Consider the following 24385-nt stretch of genomic DNA (forward strand, 5'->3'; position numbering starts at 1 on the left):
TCCTATGCGAAAACGTGTGAAGCCTTGCGAAAAGGTTACGTTTTTTTAGGCAATATTAGTGGTCGAAACTATTGGCTACTCTCACATAATCGGGCTATGCCGATATAAACAGCGGTATATATGTATACATTTTCTAATGATTACATGCATGGAATGATTATAAATCGATTAAGCTTCTTACGTGAAAGGAGAAGCGATAGGGGTAACGCTGTCTTTTTGCACCCAACACAACTGGGCCTTGCCCTTGGGCCTTCCGTTTTTCCACAGACGCAAATATTGCCATCTTACTACATTTTCTATGCAAATCGCTCTATTTAAAAAGTGTTTTTTCAAATCATAATACAAAATTTATTTAATTTTAGCTGAAAATTAATTGTAAACTACATTAATTTTATAAATAATTTATCACTTTTTTAATTTGTATGATAAATTTTGAAGTGATATTTATTTAAAAAAATGGAGGAAATAATTATTTGAGGTCTATGTTATTTATTTATTTATGGATACATGTGATAATAGGACAAACAAACCTGGTCTTGAGATAAATCTCTACAACGACTTGCTCTCGGCTGCGGCGGATCGAGCTCTCTGGTTGGAGTTCCGGCGACTATAACCGGTCTGATTTGGTTCAATTTGTCTAAGATCGTCTCTACGGTTCTTCTTTCCGGGCATCCTGTTTCTGGTGTGTTCCGGTGGATCGATGGGAAGCTGCTCCGGCGATGATCTCATCGCAGTGAAGGCGACGGTTTGGTGCGACGCGTGTCTCCTCTTTCGTTGAGGCTTGGACACGTGGTCTTTCTTTCACGCATAATAAAACGCGTGGTTTGGTTGGTGTTGCCTCCGGACTTAGTTTGTTGTTTGGGCCTCTGGGCTTTGATTTGTTTTTCTTTTGTTTCTCCTTTTTGAGCCATTTGTATCTGTTGGGCTTTGTTTAATAAAATTCAGATGGCAAAAAAAAAAAAAAAACCTGGTCTTGAGATTTTGATCGAGCTTTGGCCCACCAAAGATAGTACTTTAAAGTTTAAACACTACACTTTCATTATCCTACCTCCAGTTTGATTGGCCTTACTCGTGATCGTTGGAGAATATTTCTATATATATTCGAATAACGAATGGCGCAAGCAATGTATAATATTTTATATAAATTAATTATTTATTTTACTTACATTTTTTTTTGTTCTGATTGGTCTATTCTAAAAAATATGAGTGGGTATATAATTGAGATATAAGACTTATGATATGATGTAGAACGATCACTTTCCCAAAAAAAATGTAGAAAGATCACACTAAAGCTTCTTGAGAGTTACGCATGCGCAAAATGAAATGGTTCCTTCCCACTTGGTTACGTCAAGTGTGTATGTATCTTTGAGGGCCATCTTCCAGATCCTAGGACCAAGTCTAATCACCTGTAAATCCCAATAATAAATCTTGCCAATTATTCTTTTCCCAAAATTTAAGTATCACTACACGACACAAATTTTCACATAGACATTCTTTGTTTGCTTAACATTATATTTCTTTTTCAAGAATATCTTGACTTGGACGTACGGTATCTATGACAAGATACATTTAGCAGGCTTTCGGCTTCAGAAATTTCAAACTTTGCGGCTGCTTTGCGTTGATTCCTTTGAGAGTGGAATTTTCCCAGATACAATGATGATCGTCGCATGCACATGAAGATTGCTATTTTTCCCCGGAATTTGAAAATTTATTATAATAAATCACATATATGTGAAAGATTTAGATTTGGGTTTTAGTTTACACAGTTTAATCAATTCAGTAATATGCAATTCGGCTACTTCTTCGCATTAGTAGAAAAATATTCCAAACTTTAATTGTAGTTTTCGGAGAAAATTTTACACTATAACACTAACTACATTTTCACTGGAACTGATGAAGGCTCGTCATATCGGTTCAATGAGAGTAGCGTCGGCGGTGTGACAGCGACGTAGATAGTGAGTCGTTTCGAGCCATTACGAACCGGTTCAATGATTTGTGTGCTACTGCTCTTACAACTCTTCGGTTCAATGCTTTTGCTTAGTGGGAAACACGAACCGGTATAGCAAATAGAACCGAATTTGTTTTGCGGTTCAGTTCAAACATTTATCCAAATTAGTTTTCACTCAAAGATTTATTTCTGTTTCTTTTCGTCAGGGAGAGTTTTCAGGACATTGCATTACATGCTTCCAAGAAATTGGCAACATTTTTTTTTCGGTCGTATCATAAGGTTTATGTTTGTGCTGATACATAGATAATGAAAAAAAAATCTGTTCAATCCGAAACTCATCCAGCGCTTCCGGGCACACGAACATTTCGCCACACCACACCCTTTGTGTGCTTTATCCAATATCTCCTTAATTTAAAGTCTCCAAGCGTCGAGCAATATGGAGGCCACAACTCATCTACCACACCAGAACAGAGGTCTGCTCTAGAAGCACTTTCTTGAACCGCAAGTAACAAAGACTATGCTGTTTTAACCTATAAACGAGAAAATTTAATTAGTTTTTTTTTTGTTATTGTCGTACGTTGCAGATAATCAAAAATCAGCAAACCATGTTGCCAAGGTTCGATCCCACAAACCCATTAGCTTGCATGTCCGTTCTTGAGGATGTGACCAGTAACGCAAAGCAGATTCAAGATTCCGTGTTGGAAGCAATACTTTCACGTAATGCTCAAACCGAGTACCTTAAAGGTTTCCTCAACGGTCAGCTCGATAAGCAAAGCTTCAAGAAGAACCTACCTCTTGTGACATACGAAGATTATCGCCCTTATATCGACCGTATCGCTGATGGAGAGTCCTCCAATCTCATATGTGATCGACCCATCAGTCTTTTCTTGGCCAGGTATCCTCAAAACAACGCACCTTGGTTTACCCAAAAAAATACACCTTGTTTTGATCTGGAAACCTATGGAGATAATGTTTTTCTGCTATGTGATAACTAAAACAAATTTAAAGAATTTGTAAGACATTTAATTAGAGCATCATTATCGGAGATCTTTCAAATAGAATTCCACACCATATATATTAATATTATGGTAGTAGAGTTTTTCAAAATGCTTAAAAGACTCATGCTATAGTCTTTGGTTTAGGAAATTTTTGCATAAGTCTCTCAAGCTTTTGAGAAACTCTTCCGTAATATATATATAGGGTGACAAATTCTAGTTAAAAAACTCCGATGAGGATAGCCCTAGAAATCTAGTCTTTAATCCATAACATAAAATGAAATAAGCCCACATGCATACTCTTAGTTCCCCTGCTTCACAAATACATGGCATATTTATCTTCAATAATGTGCATTAAATGGAATATGTAAAGAGTTAAGGAAGTGAATGTTTTTTTTGTAGCACGGGTACTTCAGGAGGATATCCAAAGCTAATTCCTTTGACAGCAGAGGACATGGAACAGAGGATACTGTTTGCGTCTCTCTATGCACCTCTAGTCTTCAAGTAAAGAGTTCCAAACTCTACAATGCTTCTTGCTTTGTTAACAAAGAGTATGTTAAACCCAAACCCTTTATTGTTACTATTTGTAGGCACATAGGAGGGCTAACCGAAGGAAAGTCTCTCATGTTCTATTTCGTGACCCGAGAAAGTGAGACTGCCTCTGGGTTGATCGTCAGGTTTATGTTAACTTGTGTCTTAAAAAGCGTGAACCCATCCAACATATTTCTCTGGTAAATCAACAAAAACAATTTCCCCACGTTACATTCACTCTTTAGTTAGGGTTTCAGTGACTCCAAAATTTAAGAAATAATTTACAAAAATATAAATTCCTAATTTAAAAAAATATATATATATATATATATATATTTAAATTTTACTATTTATTTATAACCCCTAACATTTTAGGATCGCTTTGAAGAGTCCGGCCTATCCTCCTAGGTGCTGGTAGTGTTTGTTTAATGTATTTGTTACACGGTTTTACAGGGATCGAGTACAGGTAAGCCCCCATGAAATTTCGACTTGTGTAGACACATCTCAGGCCATGTACTGCCAATTGCTTTGTGGACTTGTACAACGCGAAAACGTAGCTCGCCTCGGTGCACCCTTTGCTTCATCCTTCCTCAAAGTAATAAACTTCTTGGAAGATCACTGGACTGCGTTATGCTCGAACATAAGGACGGGCCGCGTCAGCGACTGGATCACCGACGCTCAATGTGTTTCAGGCGTCTCTAAGTTCCTCACCGCTCCGAATCCGGACCTAGCGAGCCTGATCGAGAAAGAATGTAGTAAAACATCATGGGAGGGAATAGTGAAGAGACTATGGCCAAAAGCAAAATGCATAGAAGCAGTTGTTACCGGCTCCATGGTACAATACATTCCGTTACTAGAATTCTATGGTGGAGGTCTTCCTTTAATTTCATCTTGGTACGGGGCCTCTGAATGTTTCATTGGCATTAATGTCGATCCTCTGAGCAAGCCTTGTGATGTGTCGTACACCATTGTTCCAAGTATGGCATACTTTGAGTTTTTAGAGGTTGAGAAAGACCATCAAGAAACTGGTCATAATCCCACAAAGAACCCTGTGGTCGTTGATCTTGCCGATGTTAAAATTGGACATGACTATGAACTTATAATCACAACATTTTCTGGTAAGTATCAATATTCAAAATAAGTTTCATTTTAGTTGTTTTACTTTTGAAAAAAAAAGATTTAATCGTTATCTTTGTGAAAGAAAATTAATTAATTACTATAAAGAGAAATTTTGAGTCTTATTTCTGAAGACAATAAAAGATAATATATAAACATTTTAATTGGTTTTTATTATTACGTGTCATACAATCATTACAATGTATGTATGTTACAGGTTTGTATAGGTACCGCATGGGGGATGTTTTACGAGTAACTGGTTTCTACAACAACGCCCCACAATTTTATTTTGTAGGAAGACAAAAAGTTGTTCTAAGCATGGACATTGATAAGACCTACGAAGAAGACTTGCACAAGGCAGTAACAAGCGCAACACATTTACTCGAGCCACATGATCTAATGCTCATCGATTTCACTAGCCGTGTGGATTCCTCCTCGTTTCCAGGACACTACGTGATCTATTGGGAACTCGGTAGAAAACTCAAGGACGCGAAAGTCGAGCCCCACCGCCATGTCTTAGAAGAATGCTGCTTCACCATTGAGAAGTCTCTCAACTCTGTCTACAGAAAGTTACGTAAGAATGATGGTACCGTTGGACCCCTTGAGATTAAGGTTGTTAGGCGTGGCGCTTTCGACGAGCTCATGAATTTGTTTCTTTCTCGAGGCTCTTCTGTGAGTCAGTACAAGACTCCGAGGTCGGTGACGAGTGAAGAAGCTATGAAGATATTGGAAGAGGCGGTTGTTTCCGAGTTTCTTAGCACGAAAACTCCGTCGTGGGAGCCACGTGAGATGCACTCTGGCCGATAAACCGTAGTCACGTAATGTGTGACAGTGTGAGACTTCGCTTATAATTACCTATAAAATAACATCGCTATATATACTTTATATCACGTAAAAGACACAATTACATATAACATAATCGAATATATAATTCTATTACAATCGTCAAGCTTAAGTCATGTTCTATAAGTCTTTCAATTGTATAAAATGGAGACCTGCTCTTATGAAGATGTGTTGAACTAGAGCAGCTTATTCTACACTAGCAGCTAGATATCAACCAAAAATAATGGGTAATGGCTATTGAATGTCATTTGCAAACATCAAAGGTCTAAAGTTATGCTACAAAAGAAAAAAAAAATTAAGCATTTCAAACATGTTTTGTATTGCTACATTAGTTTCATAAACAGTTTTGTGACTGACAACGATCTTTCTAGCTAGCAAAAACTCAGACAAAAAGTATATTACCGTTCAAGGCCATATATATCACTAGTGTTGGTCAATCTCTATGTTACAAGGTTGAAGCATTTCAAGGAAAAACTGGTAATTTACAAATCAACAAATTTAGTTAATTAAATAAAATAATGTTAAAATTGTTCTTAACAAATGACAAAATATACTGGAAACGATATATATGGCTTAATCAAAACGTGTACAGGAATCTCTTTAATTAGGTGACGTTACCTAACATCAATTAATATGGAATTCTCTCTCTTCTTCTCATTGCTTCTCCCCTCTTATGCAAATCAAACTCATGAGGTGGACTGGTGGAGCATTGCTGTCCAACCAAATGAACTATATGGATCAGACGTATCCTCCGGACCACATGGTTGGGTGTTATTTCAAAAGACTAGGCAATGCAGTTAGGAATGAGACAAAAAGTTACAGTCCAGGACTGATGTGGTCTGGACGACCAAACCACACATAGTTTTACACTTCTTTGTTTGTGTTATTGAGCGTAGAGAGATAAGAGGCCATATCTCATTGGCTTCGTCAGAACCGAGGTTTTGCTCTTCACTCTTTTGTAAGTAATAGCGTTATCCGCAAGTGATAAGACTTTGCTTTAACATATAATTATATAAGCTAACAATCAGTTACCAAGGTTAAAGTTCAAACAAAAAGAAAATCATGTTACCAAGGTTTGATCCAACAAACCATAAAGCTTGTCTATCTGTGCTTGAGGATACGACCAGTAATGCAAAACAGGTTCAAGACTCCGTGTTGGAAGCAATACTTTCATGTAATGCTCAAACCGAGTACCTTAGAGGTTTCCTCAGCGGTCAACTCGACAAGCAAAGCTTCAAGAAGAACCTACCCATTGTGACCTACGAAGATTGTCGCTCTTATATTGATCGTATTGCTAATGGAGAGTCCTTTAATCTCATCTGTGATCGACCCTTCATTGTTCTCTTGACCAGGTACCCTTTTAAATCTTGAAGTCTCTACAGATCTAGAGCAAATGTATATATGGCTATGTGAATGAATCTGTGATAATTGAAAACAAATTCAAAGCTTTTGGTGTTGTCATGTAAAATGCAAGATTAAGAAGAACTAAGTGCTGACTAGAGTCTTAGAAGAGCCTTGAAATCTAGAGGAAGTTTGGCCACATCCCACATGCAGTTCTTAATTCCTCTTTTTGTTTTTTGCAAAAAATAAAAATAAAAACATTTAGAGGAAGTTTGGCTCAAAACTTGTTGATACATGAGTTTGTTAATATTTAACCATACAAAGTAGATTGAAGTATATATATATTAGATTGAGGTATATAAGATGTAAAGAATAAAAAAATTTGTTATTTTTGCAGCTCAGGTACTTCAGGAGGAGTTCCAAAACTGATACCATTGACAGCAGAGGAAATGGAACAGAGGATATTGTGTGCATCTCTCTTTAATCCTATGCTCTCCAAGTAATGAGTTTCAAACTCCAAGTTGTGTCTTGTTTTGTTATTTCCAAAAACAGTAAGTAACCCAAACTCGTTATTGGTACTATTTGCAGGCAATTCGAAGGGGTAACTGAAGGAAAATCTCTCATGTTTTATTTTGTTACCAGAGAAAGCGAGACACCTTCTGGATTGATGGTCAGGACTATAATAACTTGTATTTTGAAAAGCTTGACCCCAGCCAAAAAATTATACTGGTAAACATTTGCTCCCATATTAGTCTTGAACATGCTCTTTGGTGCTGCTAGTGTTTCTTTATTAATTGTGTGTTGTTATATGATTTACAGGGATAAAGTACAGATAAGCCCGCATGAAATGACGACTTGTGAAGACACTACCCAGCGCATGTTCTGCCAACTGCTTTGTGGGCTTCTACAACGAGAAAATGTATCTCGCCTTGATGCACCATTTGCTTCTTCCTTCCTCAAAGTAATCAAGTTCCTGGAGTGTAAAGGCCTTGGCCCGATGAACCCTATCAAATACTTTAACTCAAACCTTTTCGTTCAAAAAGCTCTTATTAAAACCCAAACTGTCTTACATAAAACCGAACTCAACTAAAAACTGAATGTCGAATAAAACTTAGGAAGAAATGGCGGAAAGAAAAGAATCCAAATGAAAGACTCGAGAAAACACTTGCACCATACGGACATCTACTCCCGCTCCCTCTCGGCCATACCTGTAAAAAGAGGGGTGAGTACACAATACTCAGTGAGGGCAGGTTCTAGGAACCCACGAACTCAGCTCAGGAAGAGCAAACAATCACAAGTCATGAGCTAATAAGATCTATCACACAGAATCCCATACTACCCGACATGAACTAAAGACCCTACAATGCATATCCTTTTCATCTTTTCCTCTTTTCCTCTTTTCCTCTTTTCCTCTTTTCCTCTTTTCCTCAGTGGGTAGCCCCCCACTAGGCTTCTACCCCATATTCATGTGGATTCGCCACATCTCCTATGGGTGCTTCCATATTCATGTGGATTCGCCACATCTCCTATGGATACCTAGCGTGGACTACTTACCCCACCTACAAACCTTAGACTCTCTATATGATCCCTTATTCGTACTTATTCTTACATCTTTCACTTATCATTCACAACACGTCTCATCATCTTATCATCATTTCTTGACCACCCTAACATGCCTATGTTCTTATCACTTCAACATGTACTACCGTCTAAACAAGATCAATCACATAACATATCACACATACACACAAGATCTAGATCTGATTAACAAAGGACTAAGTCCCATTGATTACTCAACATGAGACAAGTTCACAGCAAGTCCTCACCTTAGCTTTTTGCAGAAGTAGGTCTAGATCTAGGTTTGGGAAACAGCCACTTCTCGAGATCTGGTTAGAGAATTGGATTCACACAAGAGAGAGATGGGTTTAGGATCTGTCATTTCCAATGACTTAGAACTAGAGATCTTAGGTTTACCTTTAGGGTTCAGATCTCAGTTGCTTGCACGAAACTGAATCAAGGAGGCGACGGCTAGGGGCTCGGTCGCGGCGGCTAGGGCTTCGCGGGCGGCTGGCGGCTGGCTTCGCCGGTGGTGGGGCGGCGGCGGCTTGAGGCGGAGGCGGCGGCGGGGTTCTGCTCGGGCAGGGCTTCGCTTGCTGTCTCTCTTGTGGCTGAACCCTAGGGGAACTTCTCCTTTTATAAGCAGTGGGAGGGGTTATGTCTAGGGTTTCTTCTTCTTGGGCCTCCTGCATTTGAGTCCCCTTTTGGGCCGGGCCCGGGATGTTACAATTCTCCCCCACTAGAAAAGGATTCGTCCCTGAATTCTGGACCTCCTCCTGGTCCCGCTCCGCGTTTCCAAGGATCTCGGGGTAGTTAGCCCTCAAGTGCGACTCATGTTCCCACACATCCTCGTGGATTCCATCCCTCTCCCATCGTACGAGAACCATCTTTTCCTTTCGTCCCTGGTTATTTACTTCCTTTTCCTCCATAATCTTTATGGGTTTGCTAACCAAGGTCAAGTTACGTTGCGCATCCTTAGGCGGGTGCGGCAAGATCAGCTCAGGCTCTCTTATGACCTTCCGTAGCACGGAGATGTGAAACACGTCATGGAAATCTGATAGTTCCGGCGGTAGTACCAGACGATACGCGACTGCACCGATCCTCTCCTTTATCACGTATGGACCCATGTACCTGGGTCTCAGCTTTTTCAACTTTCGGTTTGGGTCATTCCCTCGAAAAGTTCTCATTTTCAAGTACACCTCATCCCCTACCGCAAACTCTAGTCTCTTCCGGTGTTTGTCGGCGTAACTCTTCTGGCGGTCGTGAGCCGTTTTCAATCTGTCTCTGAGGAGTTCTACTTGCTTGATCGTTTCTCCAACTAGTTCGGGGGTCATATCTCGTTTCTCCCCCACTTCGGTCCAACATAAGGGGGTCCTACAGGGTCGCCCATACAATGCTTCGTACGGGGATATTTCGATGCTCGCATGGTAGCTGTTGTTATAAGAGAACTCCACCAACGGTAGATATTCGCTCCATTTACCCCCCCATTCCAAAACACTCGCCCTCAACATATCCTCGAGTGTCTGGATGGTCCTCTCGGACTGTCCATCCGTCTGTGGATGATACGCGGTGCTAAGGCGAACCTTGGTTCCCAATGCTCTTTGAAATGCCTGCCAGAAAGTTGAAGTAAACTTCGGATCCCGGTCAGATACTATGCTCACCGGTACCCCATGTAACTTCACTATGACGTTCAGATACTCGCGTGCTAAGTCCTCCGTCTTATCGGTGGTTCGTATAGGTAGAAAATGAGCCGTCTTTGTCAGGCGGTCTACTATCACCCATATAGCGTCCTTGTTTTTCGTGGTCCGTGGTAGCCCTGTGACGAAATCCATTGTCACCATATCCCATTTCCATTGTGGTAAGGGTAACTCCTGCAACAGTCCGCGTGGAACTCCGCGCTCCGCCTTAACCAGCTGACAGGTCTGACACCGGGCTATCCACAAAGCGACATCTCTCTTCATTCCTTCCCAGTGGTAGTACCGCTTCAGATCTTGGTACATTTTTGTCCGTCCCGGGTGAATTGCGAATCGTGATTGATGAGCTTGTGCCAGTAGTTCGTCCCTCAAGTTCCCTCCCTGTGGTACGCACACTCGGCCTTTAAACAGGATGGTACCATTCCCAGCCGTACGGTACCCGCTCACCTCCTTGTCGACCATCTTTTGGAGTGTGGAGTCCGTTTCCTGGGCCTTACTGATTCGACTCAGCAGGTCGGCTTGTTCCACAACCTCTAACCCGGCGCCCTCTTCGTTCACGGTCGTCGCACAGAGGTGCAGTTTTGATAAGGCTGTGGCAAGTTCCTGAGTTTCCCTTGCTCCGGAGATGTCTGATTTCCTTCGGCTTAAGGCATCTGCCACCAGGTTTGCCTTCCCGGGGTGATAATCGATGACCAGATCGTAATCTGCTAGTAGTTCCATCCACCTGCGCTGCCGTAGGTTCAGATCTCCTTGAGTGAACACATATTTCAAACTCTGGTGGTCCGTGAAAATTTGTACCTTCTCCCCATATAAGTACGATCTCCAGATTTTTAATGCAAATACCACTGCCGCTAGCTCTAAATCATGTGTCGGGTAATTAGACTCATGTTTCCGCAGTTGTCTGGACGCGTAGGCGATCACTTTTCCTTCCTGCATGAGTACGCACCCCACTCCGACCCCGGAGGCGTCGGTGTAGACCACAAATGGCACCCCTGGTCTAGGTAGGACCAGTACTGGGGCTCTAGTCAGCATGTCCTTTAGTTGTTTGAATCCCTCCTCGCACGCCTCTGTCCATTCGAACCTAACCTCCTTGCCTGTAAGGCGGGTGAGTGGCCTGGCTATTGTGGCGAACCCTAAAACATACTTGCGGTAGTATCCCGCCAACCCGAGGAAACTTCGTACTTCTGTTGCGTTACTTGGTGTTGGCCATTTCGTGATCGCGGTGATCTTCTCGGGGTCCACCGCTATCCCTGCTTCGGAGATCACATGACCCAGAAACCCAATCTTACGTTGCCAGAAACTACACTTGCTAAGCTTAGCATATAACCCATGCTCCCTTAACTTGTCCAGTACGATACCCAAATGGCGTCTGTGGTCCTCCCGGCTCTTGGAGTAAATTAAGATATCGTCGATGAAGACAATCACACACTGGTCCAGATAATCTCTGAAAATATCATTCATTAGCCCCATGAAAGCTGCCGGCGCGTTCGTCAGTCCAAAGGGCATTACTACGAATTCGTAGTGTCCGTACCGGGTACGAAAAGCTGTCTTCCTAACATCTTCTTCGTGAATAGGGATTTGGTGATAACCTGAAGCGAGGTCTATCTTCGAGAACCAAGTGGCTCCCTCCAGCTGGTCCATAAGTTCGTCTATACGGGGTAGGGGATACTTATTTTTAACGGTAACTTTGTTCAATCCCCGGTAGTCGATGCACAGTCGGAGGCTCCCATCCTTCTTCTTTACAAAGAGTACCGGCGCCCCCCAAGGCGAGCTACTCGGACGTATGAATCCCTTTTCCACTAGTTCTTCCAGTTGTTTCTTCAGTTCAGCCATCTCTGCAGGCGCCAAACGGTAGGGGGCCCTGGAAACCGGTGCGGTTCCGGGTTCTAGCTCAATCGTAAAAGCGTTATTTCGTTGAGGTGGGGGTCCGCGTAGTGGTTTGAACACATCGGCATACTCTGCTGCTACGGGGATACTCTCCAGATCTGGCGCTTCGGTCTCACCCACCATTTCAATAGTGGCTAAAAAGGCTTCTCCTCCTTTCCGGATTGCTTCTTCAGCATGGGCCATCGACACCACAGTTATTCCGGTCCTAGTTCTCATTCCTCTGTACACGATTTGCCTCCCATCAAGCGGGATCCTAACGCATGCCTTGGCACACTCAACCACGGCTCTGTGTTGTGCTAGCCAATCCATTCCCAAGATCACCTCGTAACGCCCCAGTTCTAACTCCAGCAGGTCTCCGGGTAAGTTCACACCTGCGAGGATCACCGGTACTTCTTCATATCTACCCCTCGTGGCCATTTTCTCTGTTCCTGCCGTCTCGACTCCCGTCACCATGGTGTTGAAGTTCCCCTTAAAGTCCCACTCACGCGTAAGTCTAGGGCTTACAAAACTGTGAGTTGCCCCGGTGTCGAAGAGAGTGAACGCTGTCACTCCTCCGACCGCGACAGACCCTACACAACACTAACGCTAAGCTACACGACTACTACAGTTCTTTTCATATAACATAATCGTATTGTTAAATCAAACGTACCCGCGATCGGTTCGGCTCCTTCGCGACCCTCGACGGCGTACGCTCTTGCCCCTGCGGCTTGCCCCCTCTGCTGTTGGGGTTGTGCCCCTTCCGCGTTTCCTCTTTGGAGTGTTGGGCACTCCCACGCCAGATGTCCCTCCTGGCCGCAGCGGTAACAGCGCCTGCGTTGGCCTTGTCTCTCCTTCGGGCAATCCCTCGCTATATGTCCGCGCTCGCCGCAGGTGAAGCATGCTCCCATCCTGCACTCCCCTGCATGGAATCGTCCACACCTCTCACATGCGGGCCTTAACGGAGCAGGCTCAGCCGCGGGTTGTGCATCCCGGGGCCGTTTGGTACCCCGGTTCTGGGAGTTCTGGTTCTGTTTTCGCTCTTCCTCGAGCCCTGATTCTTGTTCTGCGGCTTTCTCAATCAGCTCATGGACATCACGATAGTCCCTCACGTTGCAGCTATTCCTCAGTTCCACTCTCATACCTTTGAGGAAACGGCGGATTAAGTCGTGATCACTCAGGTAGTGACCCGCAAATCTCCGAAGTCGGTTGAACTCGTCCCCGTAGTCTCGTACATTCCTCGACCCTTGACGGATGTCCTGAAACTTGCTTTCCATCGCGTCCATGGCTTCTAAGGGAAAGTACTTCCCATTGAATGCCTCCAGGAAATCATCCCAGGTCAGTCGTATCCCGTGTGACCTTTCGACCACTTCGTCCCACCACACTAGTGCGTCGTCTTTAAGGTAGTGAGCAGCCAGGTCCCTACGGAACTCCGGTGGGCACCTTGCAGAAGCGAAGTTCCTCTCGAGTTGACGTCTCCAATTATCCGCGACAATCGCGTCGGCCTTTCCATTGAAAAACTCCGTCTGCATACTCTTCATGTGTCTCAGCATGTCCCAGTAGTTGGGTCCGGGGGCGTGCACCACCGCAGGCGCTGCCGGGGGTGGAGGCGGCGGTGGCGGATTCTGGGCCGCCCCGGGTGGTATGGGGTTGTCCCCCGCATCTGCGGCGGCTTCACCATTGGGCAGATGACCCCCATAGGCGTCGCGGTATCTTTGCAGTTCTGCCAGGAGCGCTGCATTCGCCACGTTCGGCATTTCCACTGGGTTCTCATTCTCAGGTGCGCCCCCTCTTCGGCTTTCTGCCTCGCTGGAGGCTTGAGACGCGGACCTGGTGACCCGTCGCGTCGCTCTCAGGTTGGCCGCAGCTGGCCTTGCAACTCTGGCATTCTTGGGAGGCATCCTGTTGACAAGTGAAGGAGTATTAGCCACGGTTCTACTCAAATTCTATTGTCCACCGAGTGAGCTAGGAGTTCCGTCCGAGTGGTGCATTTTTTTTTTTTTTTTTTTTTTTTTTTGAAACCCTTTTTGAAATACTTAGAAAGACGTTCGGAAGAAGTTCCTTTGAAACCCGGGTTTTCCTACTTCTACCCGACCCTTCCCTACCCACCCGGGACAGCACCGGGTGGGTTTAACCCGCTCTGATACCAATTGTAAAGGCCTTGGCCCGATGAACCCTATCAAATACTTTAACTCAAACCTTTTCGTTCAAAAAGCTCTTATTAAAACCCAAACTGTCTTACATAAAACCGAACTCAACTAAAAACTGAATGTCGAATAAAACTTAGGAAGAAATGGCGGAAAGAAAAGAATCCAAATGAAAGACTCGAGAAAACACTTGCACCATACGGACATCTACTCCCGCTCCCTCTCGGCCATACCTGTAAAAAGAGGGGTGAGTACACAATACTCAGTGAGGGCAGGTTCTAGGAACCCACGAACTCAGCTCAGGAAGAGCAAACAATCACAAGTCATGAGCTAATAAGATCTATCACACAGAATCCCATACTACCCGACATGAACTAAAGACCCTACAATGCATATCCTTTTCATCTTTTCCTCTTTTCCTCTTTTCCTCTTTTCCTCTTTTCCTCTTTTCCTCAGTGGGTAGCCCCCCACTAGGCTTCTACCCCATATTCATGTGGATTCGCCACATCTCCTATGGGTGCTTCCATATTCATGTGGATTCGCCACATCTCCTATGGATACCTAGCGTGGACTACTTACCCCACCTACAAACCTTAGACTCTCTATATGATCCCTTATTCGTACTTATTCTTACATCTTTCACTTATCATTCACAACACGTCTCATCATCTTATCATCATTTCTTGACCACCCTAACATGCCTATGTTCTTATCACTTCAACATGTACTACCGTCTAAACAAGATCAATCACATAACATATCACACATACACACAAGATCTAGATCTGATTAACAAAGGACTAAGTCCCATTGATTACTCAACATGAGACAAGTTCACAGCAAGTCCTCACCTTAGCTTTTTGCAGAAGTAGGTCTAGATCTAGGTTTGGGAAACAGCCACTTCTCGAGATCTGGTTAGAGAATTGGATTCACACAAGAGAGAGATGGGTTTAGGATCTGTCATTTCCAATGACTTAGAACTAGAGATCTTAGGTTTACCTTTAGGGTTCAGATCTCAGTTGCTTGCACGAAACTGAATCAAGGAGGCGACGGCTAGGGGCTCGGTCGCGGCGGCTAGGGCTTCGCGGGCGGCTGGCGGCTGGCTTCGCCGGTGGTGGGGCGGCGGCGGCTTGAGGCGGAGGCGGCGGCGGGGTTCTGCTCGGGCAGGGCTTCGCTTGCTGTCTCTCTTGTGGCTGAACCCTAGGGGAACTTCTCCTTTTATAAGCAGTGGGAGGGGTTATGTCTAGGGTTTCTTCTTCTTGGGCCTCCTGCATTTGAGTCCCCTTTTGGGCCGGGCCCGGGATGTTACATGGAGGATCACTGGAATGAACTCCAACATTAGGACAGGCCGTGTCAGCGACTGGATCACAGACGCTCAGTGTCTTTCAGGGATCTCTAAGTTCCTCACCGGTCCAAATCCAGAACTAGCGGGCCTAATCGAGCAAGAATGTAGTAAAACATCATGGGAGGGAATAGTGAAGAGACTTTGGCCAAAAGCAAAGTGCATAGAAGCAATCATAACTGGCTCCATGGCACAGTATATACCAATGCTGGAATTTTATTGTGGTGGTCTTCCTTTAGTTTCATCATTATACGTCAGCTCTGAATGTTCCATAGGTGTCAATATAGATCCTCTGAGCAAGCCTTGTGTTTTTTCTTACACCATCATCCCAAGTATGGCATACTTTGAGTTCTTGGAGGTCAAGAAAGACCATCAAGAAACTGGTCATGATCTCACAGAGAACCATGTGGTCGTTGATCTTGTTGATGTTAAAATTGGTCATGATTATGAACCTGTGGTAACAACGTTTTCTGGTAAGTCTCTATTTTAAAATAAATATTAATTGTATTAAAGTTATCAAAGTAAAAAATATCTAGTTTGTAGTGATGTCGCAAATTATTTCTATATTACTACTTTTAATTAAAATATATTCGATCATTCTATTTACACATGATACAAACGATTTTGCTAGTTTGTTTCTCACAAGCTGTATATATATAACTTACAGGTTTGTATAGGTACCGTGTGGGTGACGTTTTACGAGTGACTGGTTACTACAACAATGCGCCAAAGTTTCGTTTCGTGGGAAGACAAAAAGTTGTTCTAAGCATCGACATGGACAAGACCTACGAAGAAGATCTCCTCAAGGTAGTGGCAAATGCTACGCTCCTGCTTGAGCCACATGACCTAATGCTCACTGACTTCACTAGCCGTGTGGATTCCTCCTCGTTTCCACGACACTACGTGCTCTACTGGGAACTCGGGAGCAAAGTCAAGGACGTTAAGGTCGAGCCCGACCCGAAGGTTATGGAGAAATGTTGCTTCACCGTCGAGGAGTCTCTTGACTCGGTCTACAGAAAAGGACGAAGGAATGATAAGAACATTGGACCGCTTGAGCTTAAGGTTGTAAGAAGTGGGGCCTTTGATGAGCTCATGAGTTTCTTCGTGTCTCGAGGCTCTTCTGTGAGTCAGTACAAGACGCCGAGGTCAGTGACGAATGAAGATGCGGTTAAGATATTGGAGGCGGCTGTTGTTTCAAAGTTTGTTAGCCGGAAGATTCCATCGTGGGAGCTGCACGAACTGCATTCTAGCCGATAAAGTCACCGTTACTTCATGCATAGGGCTCTTGATAGAAGAGCAAAATAATAAATAAAGAGAAAATAAATCACCTATTACAAATACTTACTCCGTTTTTTTATATAAGTCGTTTTAAAAAAAAAAATTATATTCCAAATTATATGACATTTTCAGTTTTCAATGTAAAATTTATTAACAGGTCATGATAATATACATTATATTTTATTATTAGTTGATTTATAGTTAAGTAAAAATAATTAATGATGTTTTTGTTTAAAAAATATAAAAAATAAATGATTTTTTAATCTATGTGACAATTCTAAAATAATTTATATTAAAAACGGAAGGAGTATGTAATCGAATACAATGACTCCATCATAATCATGGGGTCGTGTTCAATAAATCGTCTCTCTTTTGATGTTGTTGACAGTTGAGACAATCTTCCATAAATAGTTATAAATCATTGGAAATCTTTTACCAATTTTATTTCAATTTTATGTCTATTAGACAATTAATATTTAATTTTAAAATATATTAATATTTATTATTTTCATGTTTCCGAAAAATCAATAAAATTGATTAAAGATAATTAGCGTGAATCTTTCAAAGTTCTAAAATATTCACTGATAAATGTTAATATAAAAAAAAAAAAAACAAGAACGCAACGGCGTCGTTTCGGACTTGTCACACGATGATACGACAGCGTTTCACTTAGCTTGAGCCACTATTCTGTGAACGTGGACTTACGAAAGCTACAGACAGTGTGGACCCAACTTATAAGATCCAACGGCTCCTACTCTTCCCGACACGTCACCATCTCCGCAAAAAAAGAAAAAAAAAAATCAAACTCACAGATCCTTCCCTCATCAGTAAAACTGAGAGATCAATCCCAATTCAAAACAAACTCCGGCGACGATGATGCCACCGGAGCTACAGCCGCGGCTGTTCCGGCCACACATAACCTCTCCCTCCGGCGAACCAACCCTATCTCCCCCCAATTACCCTCCCCACATCACCAGAAACTTCACTTCCCGATCCAACACCCCTCCCCGATTCTCCCCCTCCTCGTTCGCCTACAACGCCCGCATCGCCACCGCCCTCGTCCCCTGCGCCGCCTTCCTCCTCGACCTCGGCGGCGCTCCGGTCCTCGCCACCCTCACGATCGGCCTCCTCATCTCCTACGTCGTCGACTCGCTCAACGTCAAGCTCGGAGCCTTCCTCGGGATATGGATGTCGCTCCTCGCAGCTCAGATCTCCTTCTTCTTCTCCTCCTCCCACCTCTTCTCCTCCTTCAACTCCATCCCCCTCTCCCTCCTCGCGGCGCTCCTCTGCGCCGAGACCACGTTCTTGATCGGATGCTGGAGCTCGCTTCAGTTCAAGTGGCTCCACCTCGAGAATCCGTCGATCGTAGTGGCTCTCGAGAGGCTTCTCTTCGCGTGCGTCCCCTTCACGGCGTCTTCGCTTTTCTCCTGGGCGGTAATCTCCGCCGTGGGGATGAGTAACTCGTCTTATTATCTAATGGTGTTCTCTTGCGTGTTCTATTGGATCTTCGCGATTCCTAGGGTTTCTTCGTTTAAGACCAAGAACGAAGCGAAGTACCATGGAGGAGAGGCTCCTGATGAGAGCTTTATACTTGGACCGTTAGAAAGTTGCTTCCTTTCTTTGAATTTGATGTTCACGCCGGTTCTATTCCACGTGGCGTCGCATTACTCTGTTGTGTTCACCTCAGCTGCTGCGGTTAGCGATCTGCTGCTTTTGTTTTTTGTCCCTTTCTTGTTTCAGTTGTATGCTTCGACGAGAGGTGGTCTTCGGTGGGTTACCAAGGACTCTCATCAGCTGCAGAGTGTTAGGATTGTGAATGGGGCGATTGCGATGGTTGTGATTGTGATTTGTTTGGAGGTTAGAGTTGTGTTTCGGTCTTTTGGGAAGTATATCCAGGTGCCTCCTCCGTTGAATTATCTTCTTGTGACTATGACGTTGCTTGGAGGTGGTGCTGGCGCTGGTGCTTCGGTTCTTGGGATGGTCTCGGGTGGTTTTAGCTCGGTTGTTTTCACAGGTTTGGCTGTGGTTGTGAGTGCTGCGGGAGCTATCGTTGTAGGATTTCCAATTCTGGTAAGTGTTTTGCTACCAACTGAACAGCTTCTGTTGCTTTCGTTATTGATAACTAGTTCCTGTAATCAAATTAGGATTGGAATTAAATAAGTAGGTATCCAGTGGATTTTGTTTTGTAAAGTAATGAGAGAATTGGCATGCATCTGGTAGCTTACATCATCACAGTAGCTTTGTAGAACTTGCTGCAGCCAATTGACATGGTTGCTTTACTGTTTACCGTCTTCCAAGTAAAGCATTTGTTCATATATGAAGTATAGATTCTGAAAGTTAACACCTTGGATTGTATTATTTGCCTCATTTTGTAAAGTTTTGTTTTTGATGTATGAGCATCGCTATAGTAATAATGGAATTTGACTCTGTTTATATTGCAGTTTACTCCGCTTCCTGCAGTAGCTGGGCTTTATTTTGCTCGTTTTTTCACAAAGAAAAGTGTGCCCTCTTACTTTGCATTCGTTGCTCTTGGAAGCTTAATGGTTATATGGTTCGTAATGCATAACTACTGGGATTTAAACATATGGTTAGCCGGCATGTTCCTCAAGTCATTCTGTAAGCTTATAGTGGCTAACATCATCATAGCCATGGTCATCCCTGGTCTTGTTCTTCTCCCATCAAAATTTCACTTCCTGACTGAAGCTGGTATGGTGGCCCACGCGTTATTGCTGTGTTACATTGAGGACCGTTTTTTCAATTACTCAAGCATATACTATTATGGAATGGAAGACGATGTGATGTACCCTAGTTACATGGTTATGTTGACGACGCTTATTGGATTGGCTGTTGTGAGGAGACTACTTGCTGATCGCCGAATTGGATCAAAGGCAGTCTGGATCTTGACGTGTCTGTATTCAGCAAAGTTGGCTATGCTCTTCCTATCATCAAAATCAATTGTATGGGTGTCTGCAGCTCTCTTGCTGGCCGTTTCCCCTCCCTTACTGCTATACAAGTATGTACTAGGCACTATAACTTTCATAAATGTCATCTCATCTTGAACTTTTAACATTGGTTCTATTTGACTGTATTGATGGAATGTGCAGGGAGAAATCGAAATCGGCCTCTAAAATGAAACCATGGCAAGGTTATTCTCATGCCGCAGTGGTTGCTATCTCGGTTTGGTTTTGCCGGGAAACGATATTCGATGCGCTACAGTGGTGGAATGGAAGGCCTCCATCTGATGGCTTGCTTCTTGGTTTCTGCATCGTTTTGATTGGTCTGGCCTGTATACCAATTGTTGCCCTCCACTTTTCACATGTCCTGGTATGTCTGTTATGAGTTTGTCCATTACGCTCAGAGGTTACATCATAGAGTCAAATAAAGCATGAGAAGAAGAATATTTATCAATTTTTTTTTTTTTTTCTGCAGTCAGCGAAGAGAAGCTTGGTATTGGTAGTGGCAACTGGATGCATGTTTATTCTGATGCAGCCACCGATGCCTATGACGTGGAGTTACCATTCAGAAATGATCAAGGCCGCTCGTGAGTCAGCTGATGACATTTCCATCTACGGATTCATGGCATCCAAACCGACATGGCCGTCTTGGTTGTTAATTGTGTCACTCCTGTTGATTCTTGCTGCTGCCACATCTCTAATCCCAATCAAATACGTGGTAGAATTGAGAGCATTTTACTCCGTCGTCATGGGTTTAGCTCTCGGTGTTTACATATCTGCAGAGTTCTTTCTACAAGCCGCCGTTCTACATGTTCTGATTACTATAACAATGGTGTGTGCCTCAGTTTTTGTCATTTTCACCCATTTTCCATCTGCCTCAAGCACAAAGGTGCTTCCCTGGGTGTTTGCTCTTCTCGTGGCTCTATTTCCAGTGACGTATTTGTTAGAAGGGCAGGTCAGAATCAAAACTCTCAGTGATAATGTTGCGTGGGGTTGGGATGCAGGAGAGGAGGATAAGAAAGTCACAGCAATGTTAGCGATTGAAGGTGCACGAACATCTCTTCTAGGTCTCTACGCAGCGATATTCATGCTCATAGCTCTCTTGATTAAGTTTGAGCTCACTTCGCTTTTGCGTGAGAAAGTCTCTGAGAGCAGTGGTCTGTCAAAAACCCAAGGCGGCGCAAGGGGGATGTTCCCAACACGGATGAGGTTGATGCAGCAACGCCGAGCCACCTCGATCCAAAGCTTTGCAATAGAGAAAATGTCGGAAGAAGGAGCGGCCTGGATGCCAGCGGTTGGTAACGTTGCCACCATCGTGTGCTTTGCCATATGCTTAATTCTCAACATCCACCTCTCAGGCGGCTCAAGCCAAGCGATCTTCTTCCTGGCTCCTATCTTACTTCTCCTGAACCAAGACTCTGATCTCTTATCCGGGTTCGGTGATAAACAGAGATACTTCCCGGTTATACTAGCCATATCAACATACTTGGCTTTATCCTCTCTCTACACTATATGGGAAGAAGTTTGGTTCGGTGGAAACACAGGATGGGGAATAGAAATCGGAGGCCGTGAATGGTTCTTTGCAGTGAAGAACCTGGCTCTCCTAATACTCACAGCGCCAGGTCACATTATATTCAACAGGTACGTGTGGAGTTACACCAGTAAACAGTCAGACGCTTCGCCGATGCTGACCTTGCCACTTAGCTTTGCAGCCGTGGTGATAACGGACGTGTTTCAGGTTCGGCTTCTTGGAGTTTTAGGCATTGTTTACACTGTGGCTCAGTATGTGATATCTAGGCAACAATATATTAAAGGGCTGAGGTATATTTAGACAGCTGTAGAGTCCTTTTTTGTGTAACAATGTTTCATTTTCCCTGTCTTTCTTGACCTTTTGTTTCTCGGTTGATGCATTGAAAATTGCAGAGATACGTTTTACATGACTTAACTCTTATGGTTTTCTTACAAACAAACAAATCTTAGGAACAGAACAGAACACATAGTTGGTGTCTTTATAGATACGTTCTACTCTTATCTTCCTCAGTTTCAACAGCTCTGTACTTGTACCTATGAGCTGACCAAAGGAAAACACAGAAATTCAAAAGGCTCAGAAGCGTGAGGAGCCAGTACAAACAGTCGAATCTCCCTGTGTTTATGTTCTGCGACAGCCACGAGTTTCCATCTGAGTTCCTAGTCGCAGCCTTCACGATGTTGTTCAAGATGGTGGCAGCAAAACACCCTAACCCTCCGGCTAGCGCAGCGTAAGCTGAACCAATACTCTTCATAGCATCAGGTGCTTCCTCGTAGAGAAACTCCAGTAGCCCTACGATGCAGAAAACCTCTGCGATTCCGATGAGACAGTACTGGATTAACAACCAGTATGCTGTTAGATCAGGCATTTGGGTCAAGAAGTTAAACTCGAAACCATGTTGTATCGCGTAATGTCTCCTGTAGTTCTCGAATAGTCCAGCCCAAGCTACTGATATGATTGAAACTGCTAGCCCTATCCCCACCTGTACAAAAACCACAAGTGATGAATGATATGAATACAGATGGAAAGGCTTGAGTACTGAGTAATACCCTTTGAAGCTGGGAAGCACCATGGGGATTGCCAGTGATTCTTCTGGTGATAGGGACGAAGACAGAGTAATAAAGGGAGAGAATGAGGAAAATGCTGAGTCCTGGGAAGACAGGCATGCATGTCACCGGTAGCTTGAGGTGTTGAATGTGTGTGTTGAGTGTATAAGCTTGTTGCACTGAGAGTGTTAGATACTCTGTCAGGACCAGACTGAGCATTACAGTACACGCTGGGATTGGAATCAGTCTTATCAAAATCTTCACTTCCTCCACTTGTGTTACTGTGCATAGCTTCCATGGAGAAGGCTCTAATCCATCTTCTTTCAGCTGAAGCGCCGCCTTGTCTAGCCATCTGCACCACAATCAAACATGTGAGACCAATCGAAGATCATACCAAAGATGTAATTCAAAGAAAACTTACCTGAAATCTTCTGTATGAGGGATTTTACGACTACCATTTATAGCAGACTTCAAGCCTGGAACCTCGTACAGACCGATAAACTCGCTGCTTGTAAAAGCTGCACCTCGTTTGCGAAAAGCAGCAACTAGCACCTGAGCAACCCTTGTCAAGGGACTACCACCAGGCAACCTATGGCGGTAAAGCGGTGTGCCAGCAAAGAACAAAGCATTAGAAATAGCCATAGCTATTGCCAGTGTGCCAAAAGCCATACCCCAACCATGCTCCATCTGAACATACACTACCAAAGTGAAGGCAATGATTGCGCCTAGAGTGACAGACAAGTAGAAGAAGTTGAAGAAGCGGTCCAAATGTGTTTTATACTCTTTGCTTTTCTCATCAAACTGGTCTGCCCCAAATGAGGAAACACATGGCCTTATACCAGCAGCACCGAATCCGGTTATGTAGAGAACCGTGTAGAGGTAAAGCATTTGCCAAGATTTGGCTGGTTGGCAGTTTCCTAAGAGCAATGATAATTGGTCACAGTTGCTTTGGTCTGGTACAAACATCTTCAAACTTGCCCCCAGTGTTATCCCTATCAACCCCTTCTCACAGACCAAAACAAATCATATATTAGGAACCATCTTTTAGCATTTACATCCAAAGCAGCCAAACATGTCTCTAGTACTTACCAGAAGATACATGGTAGTGAAAATGGCAATGGTCCAGTACCGGCCCAAGTATGCATCAGCCAAGAAGCCTCCAAGAACAGAAGAGGCCTGAGAGATGCCAAGGAAGTTGTTGACTGCGTTTGAAGAACTCTCAAAAGGTCTATGCATCACGTAGAACATAAAGGCCACCATGTTGACTGATAATCCAAAGTACGCCATTCTCTCTGCCATTTCATTTCCTAAGATCGCAACCAAACCAAAACTCTAAGTAGAAGAACTATATACTGATATTCAAGAGAAAAAAAATGTATACAAAAAAGTTACCAAAAATGAAGAGAGCAGCGATCCAACCACCGGTTTTAGAAAGATTAGCGATGGGTTTGCCATGGATGTTAACAGGAGTGGTGCCACCAGTATAGCCACGGCCAAGAGCAAGACGTCTGTTATCTGATTCCAAGAAGAACACACTCAACTCCTTCCTATGCACTGAAGAGCTTGAACAACCTCCTGGCGTCAACGGGGATTTAATCTCTGATACAACCATGTTGGATGTGCTCTCTCATAAAACCATGGAACTAGGAGTCTCTTGCAGTGAGGAAATAAAAGCAATAATTGATATAACCAATACACAATCCGTAAGAAGAAAGTGACGTTTGAGGATTGGTTAGAGAAATGTATAAATGCAGTTAGCTTGGAATTGAAAGAAGGGAATTAAATAGACGGAGCTAGCTGGTGAGTGGTGACAGTAGAGTGGATGCATTAACTGCACGTGGGAGTCCCAAGGACCCCATACTATTGTTGACAGTTTAAAACGTTCAAGAGGGGTATCATGTTTCTTGATATATACATTTACAGAAGTGACATCAAAGCCATTGCTTGGTTTGTAACTTGGAAGACATAAATTTGATTGAAAGGGCTTTTGTACAATGCGTAACTGCATCTTGTTTTGTTTTTGGTTTTTGTTTTCAGTCAACATTAATGGCGACTCTGACACTGAACTGAACAGACATTGGCAGCTATACAATAAAGTCAAACAACAGAAGCTAACACTGGTTTGTGTTCATATTTAATTAGATAGATATTACTGAAACCTATTCATACCAAACCCTGTGCAAGTAGCCAAATAGTAGGACA

The 24385-nt window shown here is 43.4% G+C and overlaps 5 protein-coding genes across 5 annotated transcripts; 4 read left to right on the plus strand and 1 right to left on the minus strand.

Annotated features, from left to right (window-relative positions):
• The first annotated feature begins 2291 nt into the window (after window positions 1–2291).
• Window positions 2292–5614, plus strand: LOC103850862 (indole-3-acetic acid-amido synthetase GH3.15). Its single transcript, XM_009127656.3, has 6 exons — window positions 2292–2421; window positions 2533–2843; window positions 3346–3447; window positions 3534–3674; window positions 3928–4592; window positions 4808–5614. The coding sequence occupies exons 2-6, from the start codon at window positions 2554–2556 to the stop codon at window positions 5395–5397; spliced, it is 1788 nt and encodes a 595-aa protein (XP_009125904.1). The 5' UTR covers window positions 2292–2421; window positions 2533–2553; the 3' UTR covers window positions 5398–5614.
• Window positions 5615–5981: 367 nt separating this feature from the next.
• LOC117125722 (indole-3-acetic acid-amido synthetase GH3.15-like) lies at window positions 5982–15824 on the plus strand. Its single transcript, XM_033283878.1, has 5 exons — window positions 5982–6785; window positions 7172–7273; window positions 7363–7503; window positions 7594–7748; window positions 15346–15824. Exons 1-5 carry the CDS (start codon window positions 6496–6498, stop codon window positions 15375–15377), a joined length of 720 nt encoding a protein of 239 aa, XP_033139769.1. The 5' UTR covers window positions 5982–6495; the 3' UTR covers window positions 15378–15824.
• On the plus strand, window positions 15609–21549 carry LOC103850865. The gene is made up of 5 exons (XM_009127659.3): window positions 15609–15850; window positions 16045–18725; window positions 19097–19668; window positions 19760–19979; window positions 20085–21549. The coding sequence occupies exons 2-5, from the start codon at window positions 17529–17531 to the stop codon at window positions 21438–21440; spliced, it is 3345 nt and encodes a 1114-aa protein (XP_009125907.2). The 5' UTR covers window positions 15609–15850; window positions 16045–17528; the 3' UTR covers window positions 21441–21549.
• Window positions 15712–16634, plus strand: LOC103850863 (indole-3-acetic acid-amido synthetase GH3.15-like). Its single transcript, XM_033284005.1, has 2 exons — window positions 15712–15850; window positions 16045–16634. Exons 1-2 carry the CDS (start codon window positions 15712–15714, stop codon window positions 16632–16634), a joined length of 729 nt encoding a protein of 242 aa, XP_033139896.1.
• Window positions 21527–24215, minus strand: LOC103850864 (protein NRT1/ PTR FAMILY 6.1). Its single transcript, XM_009127658.3, has 5 exons — window positions 23576–24215; window positions 23273–23490; window positions 22605–23185; window positions 22187–22535; window positions 21527–22119 (listed from the first exon to the last, which is right to left on the minus strand). Exons 1-5 carry the CDS (start codon window positions 23793–23795, stop codon window positions 21619–21621), a joined length of 1869 nt encoding a protein of 622 aa, XP_009125906.1. The 5' UTR covers window positions 23796–24215; the 3' UTR covers window positions 21527–21618.
• Between the last annotated feature and the right edge of the window lie 170 nt (window positions 24216–24385).

Source organism: Brassica rapa, chromosome A02 (assembly GCF_000309985.2).
Source record: "Brassica rapa cultivar Chiifu-401-42 chromosome A02, CAAS_Brap_v3.01, whole genome shotgun sequence".
NCBI lineage: Eukaryota > Viridiplantae > Streptophyta > Magnoliopsida > Brassicales > Brassicaceae > Brassica > Brassica rapa.

Excerpts from the sequence above, each read along its gene's own strand:
- LOC103850862 (XM_009127656.3), top strand. The coding sequence starts at position 2,554 with ATGTTGCCAAGGTTCGATCCCACAAACCCATTAGCTTGCATGTCCGTT. Across the intron at positions 2,844-3,345 it reads ATCAGTCTTTTCTTGGCCAG|CACGGGTACTTCAGGAGGAT; the intron begins GTATCCTCAAAA and ends TTTTTTTTGTAG. Across the intron at positions 3,448-3,533 it reads TATGCACCTCTAGTCTTCAA|GCACATAGGAGGGCTAACCG; the intron begins GTAAAGAGTTCC and ends TACTATTTGTAG.
- LOC117125722 (XM_033283878.1), top strand. The coding sequence starts at position 6,496 with ATGTTACCAAGGTTTGATCCAACAAACCATAAAGCTTGTCTATCTGTG. Across the intron at positions 6,786-7,171 it reads TTCATTGTTCTCTTGACCAG|CTCAGGTACTTCAGGAGGAG; the intron begins GTACCCTTTTAA and ends TTATTTTTGCAG. Across the intron at positions 7,749-15,345 it reads CCTCAAAGTAATCAAGTTCC|TGGAGGATCACTGGAATGAA; the intron begins TGGAGTGTAAAG and ends CGGGATGTTACA.
- LOC103850863 (XM_033284005.1), top strand. The coding sequence starts at position 15,712 with ATGGCATACTTTGAGTTCTTGGAGGTCAAGAAAGACCATCAAGAAACT. Across the intron at positions 15,851-16,044 it reads TGTGGTAACAACGTTTTCTG|GTTTGTATAGGTACCGTGTG; the intron begins GTAAGTCTCTAT and ends TATAACTTACAG.
- LOC103850865 (XM_009127659.3), top strand. The coding sequence starts at position 17,529 with ATGATGCCACCGGAGCTACAGCCGCGGCTGTTCCGGCCACACATAACC. Across the intron at positions 18,726-19,096 it reads TTGTAGGATTTCCAATTCTG|TTTACTCCGCTTCCTGCAGT; the intron begins GTAAGTGTTTTG and ends TTTATATTGCAG. Across the intron at positions 19,669-19,759 it reads CCTCCCTTACTGCTATACAA|GGAGAAATCGAAATCGGCCT; the intron begins GTATGTACTAGG and ends TGGAATGTGCAG.
- LOC103850864 (XM_009127658.3), bottom strand. The coding sequence starts at position 23,795 with ATGGTTGTATCAGAGATTAAATCCCCGTTGACGCCAGGAGGTTGTTCA. Across the intron at positions 23,186-23,272 it reads TCACTACCATGTATCTTCTG|GGGTTGATAGGGATAACACT; the intron begins GTAAGTACTAGA and ends GTCTGTGAGAAG. Across the intron at positions 22,120-22,186 it reads GTGCTTCCCAGCTTCAAAGG|GTGGGGATAGGGCTAGCAGT; the intron begins GTATTACTCAGT and ends GTTTTTGTACAG.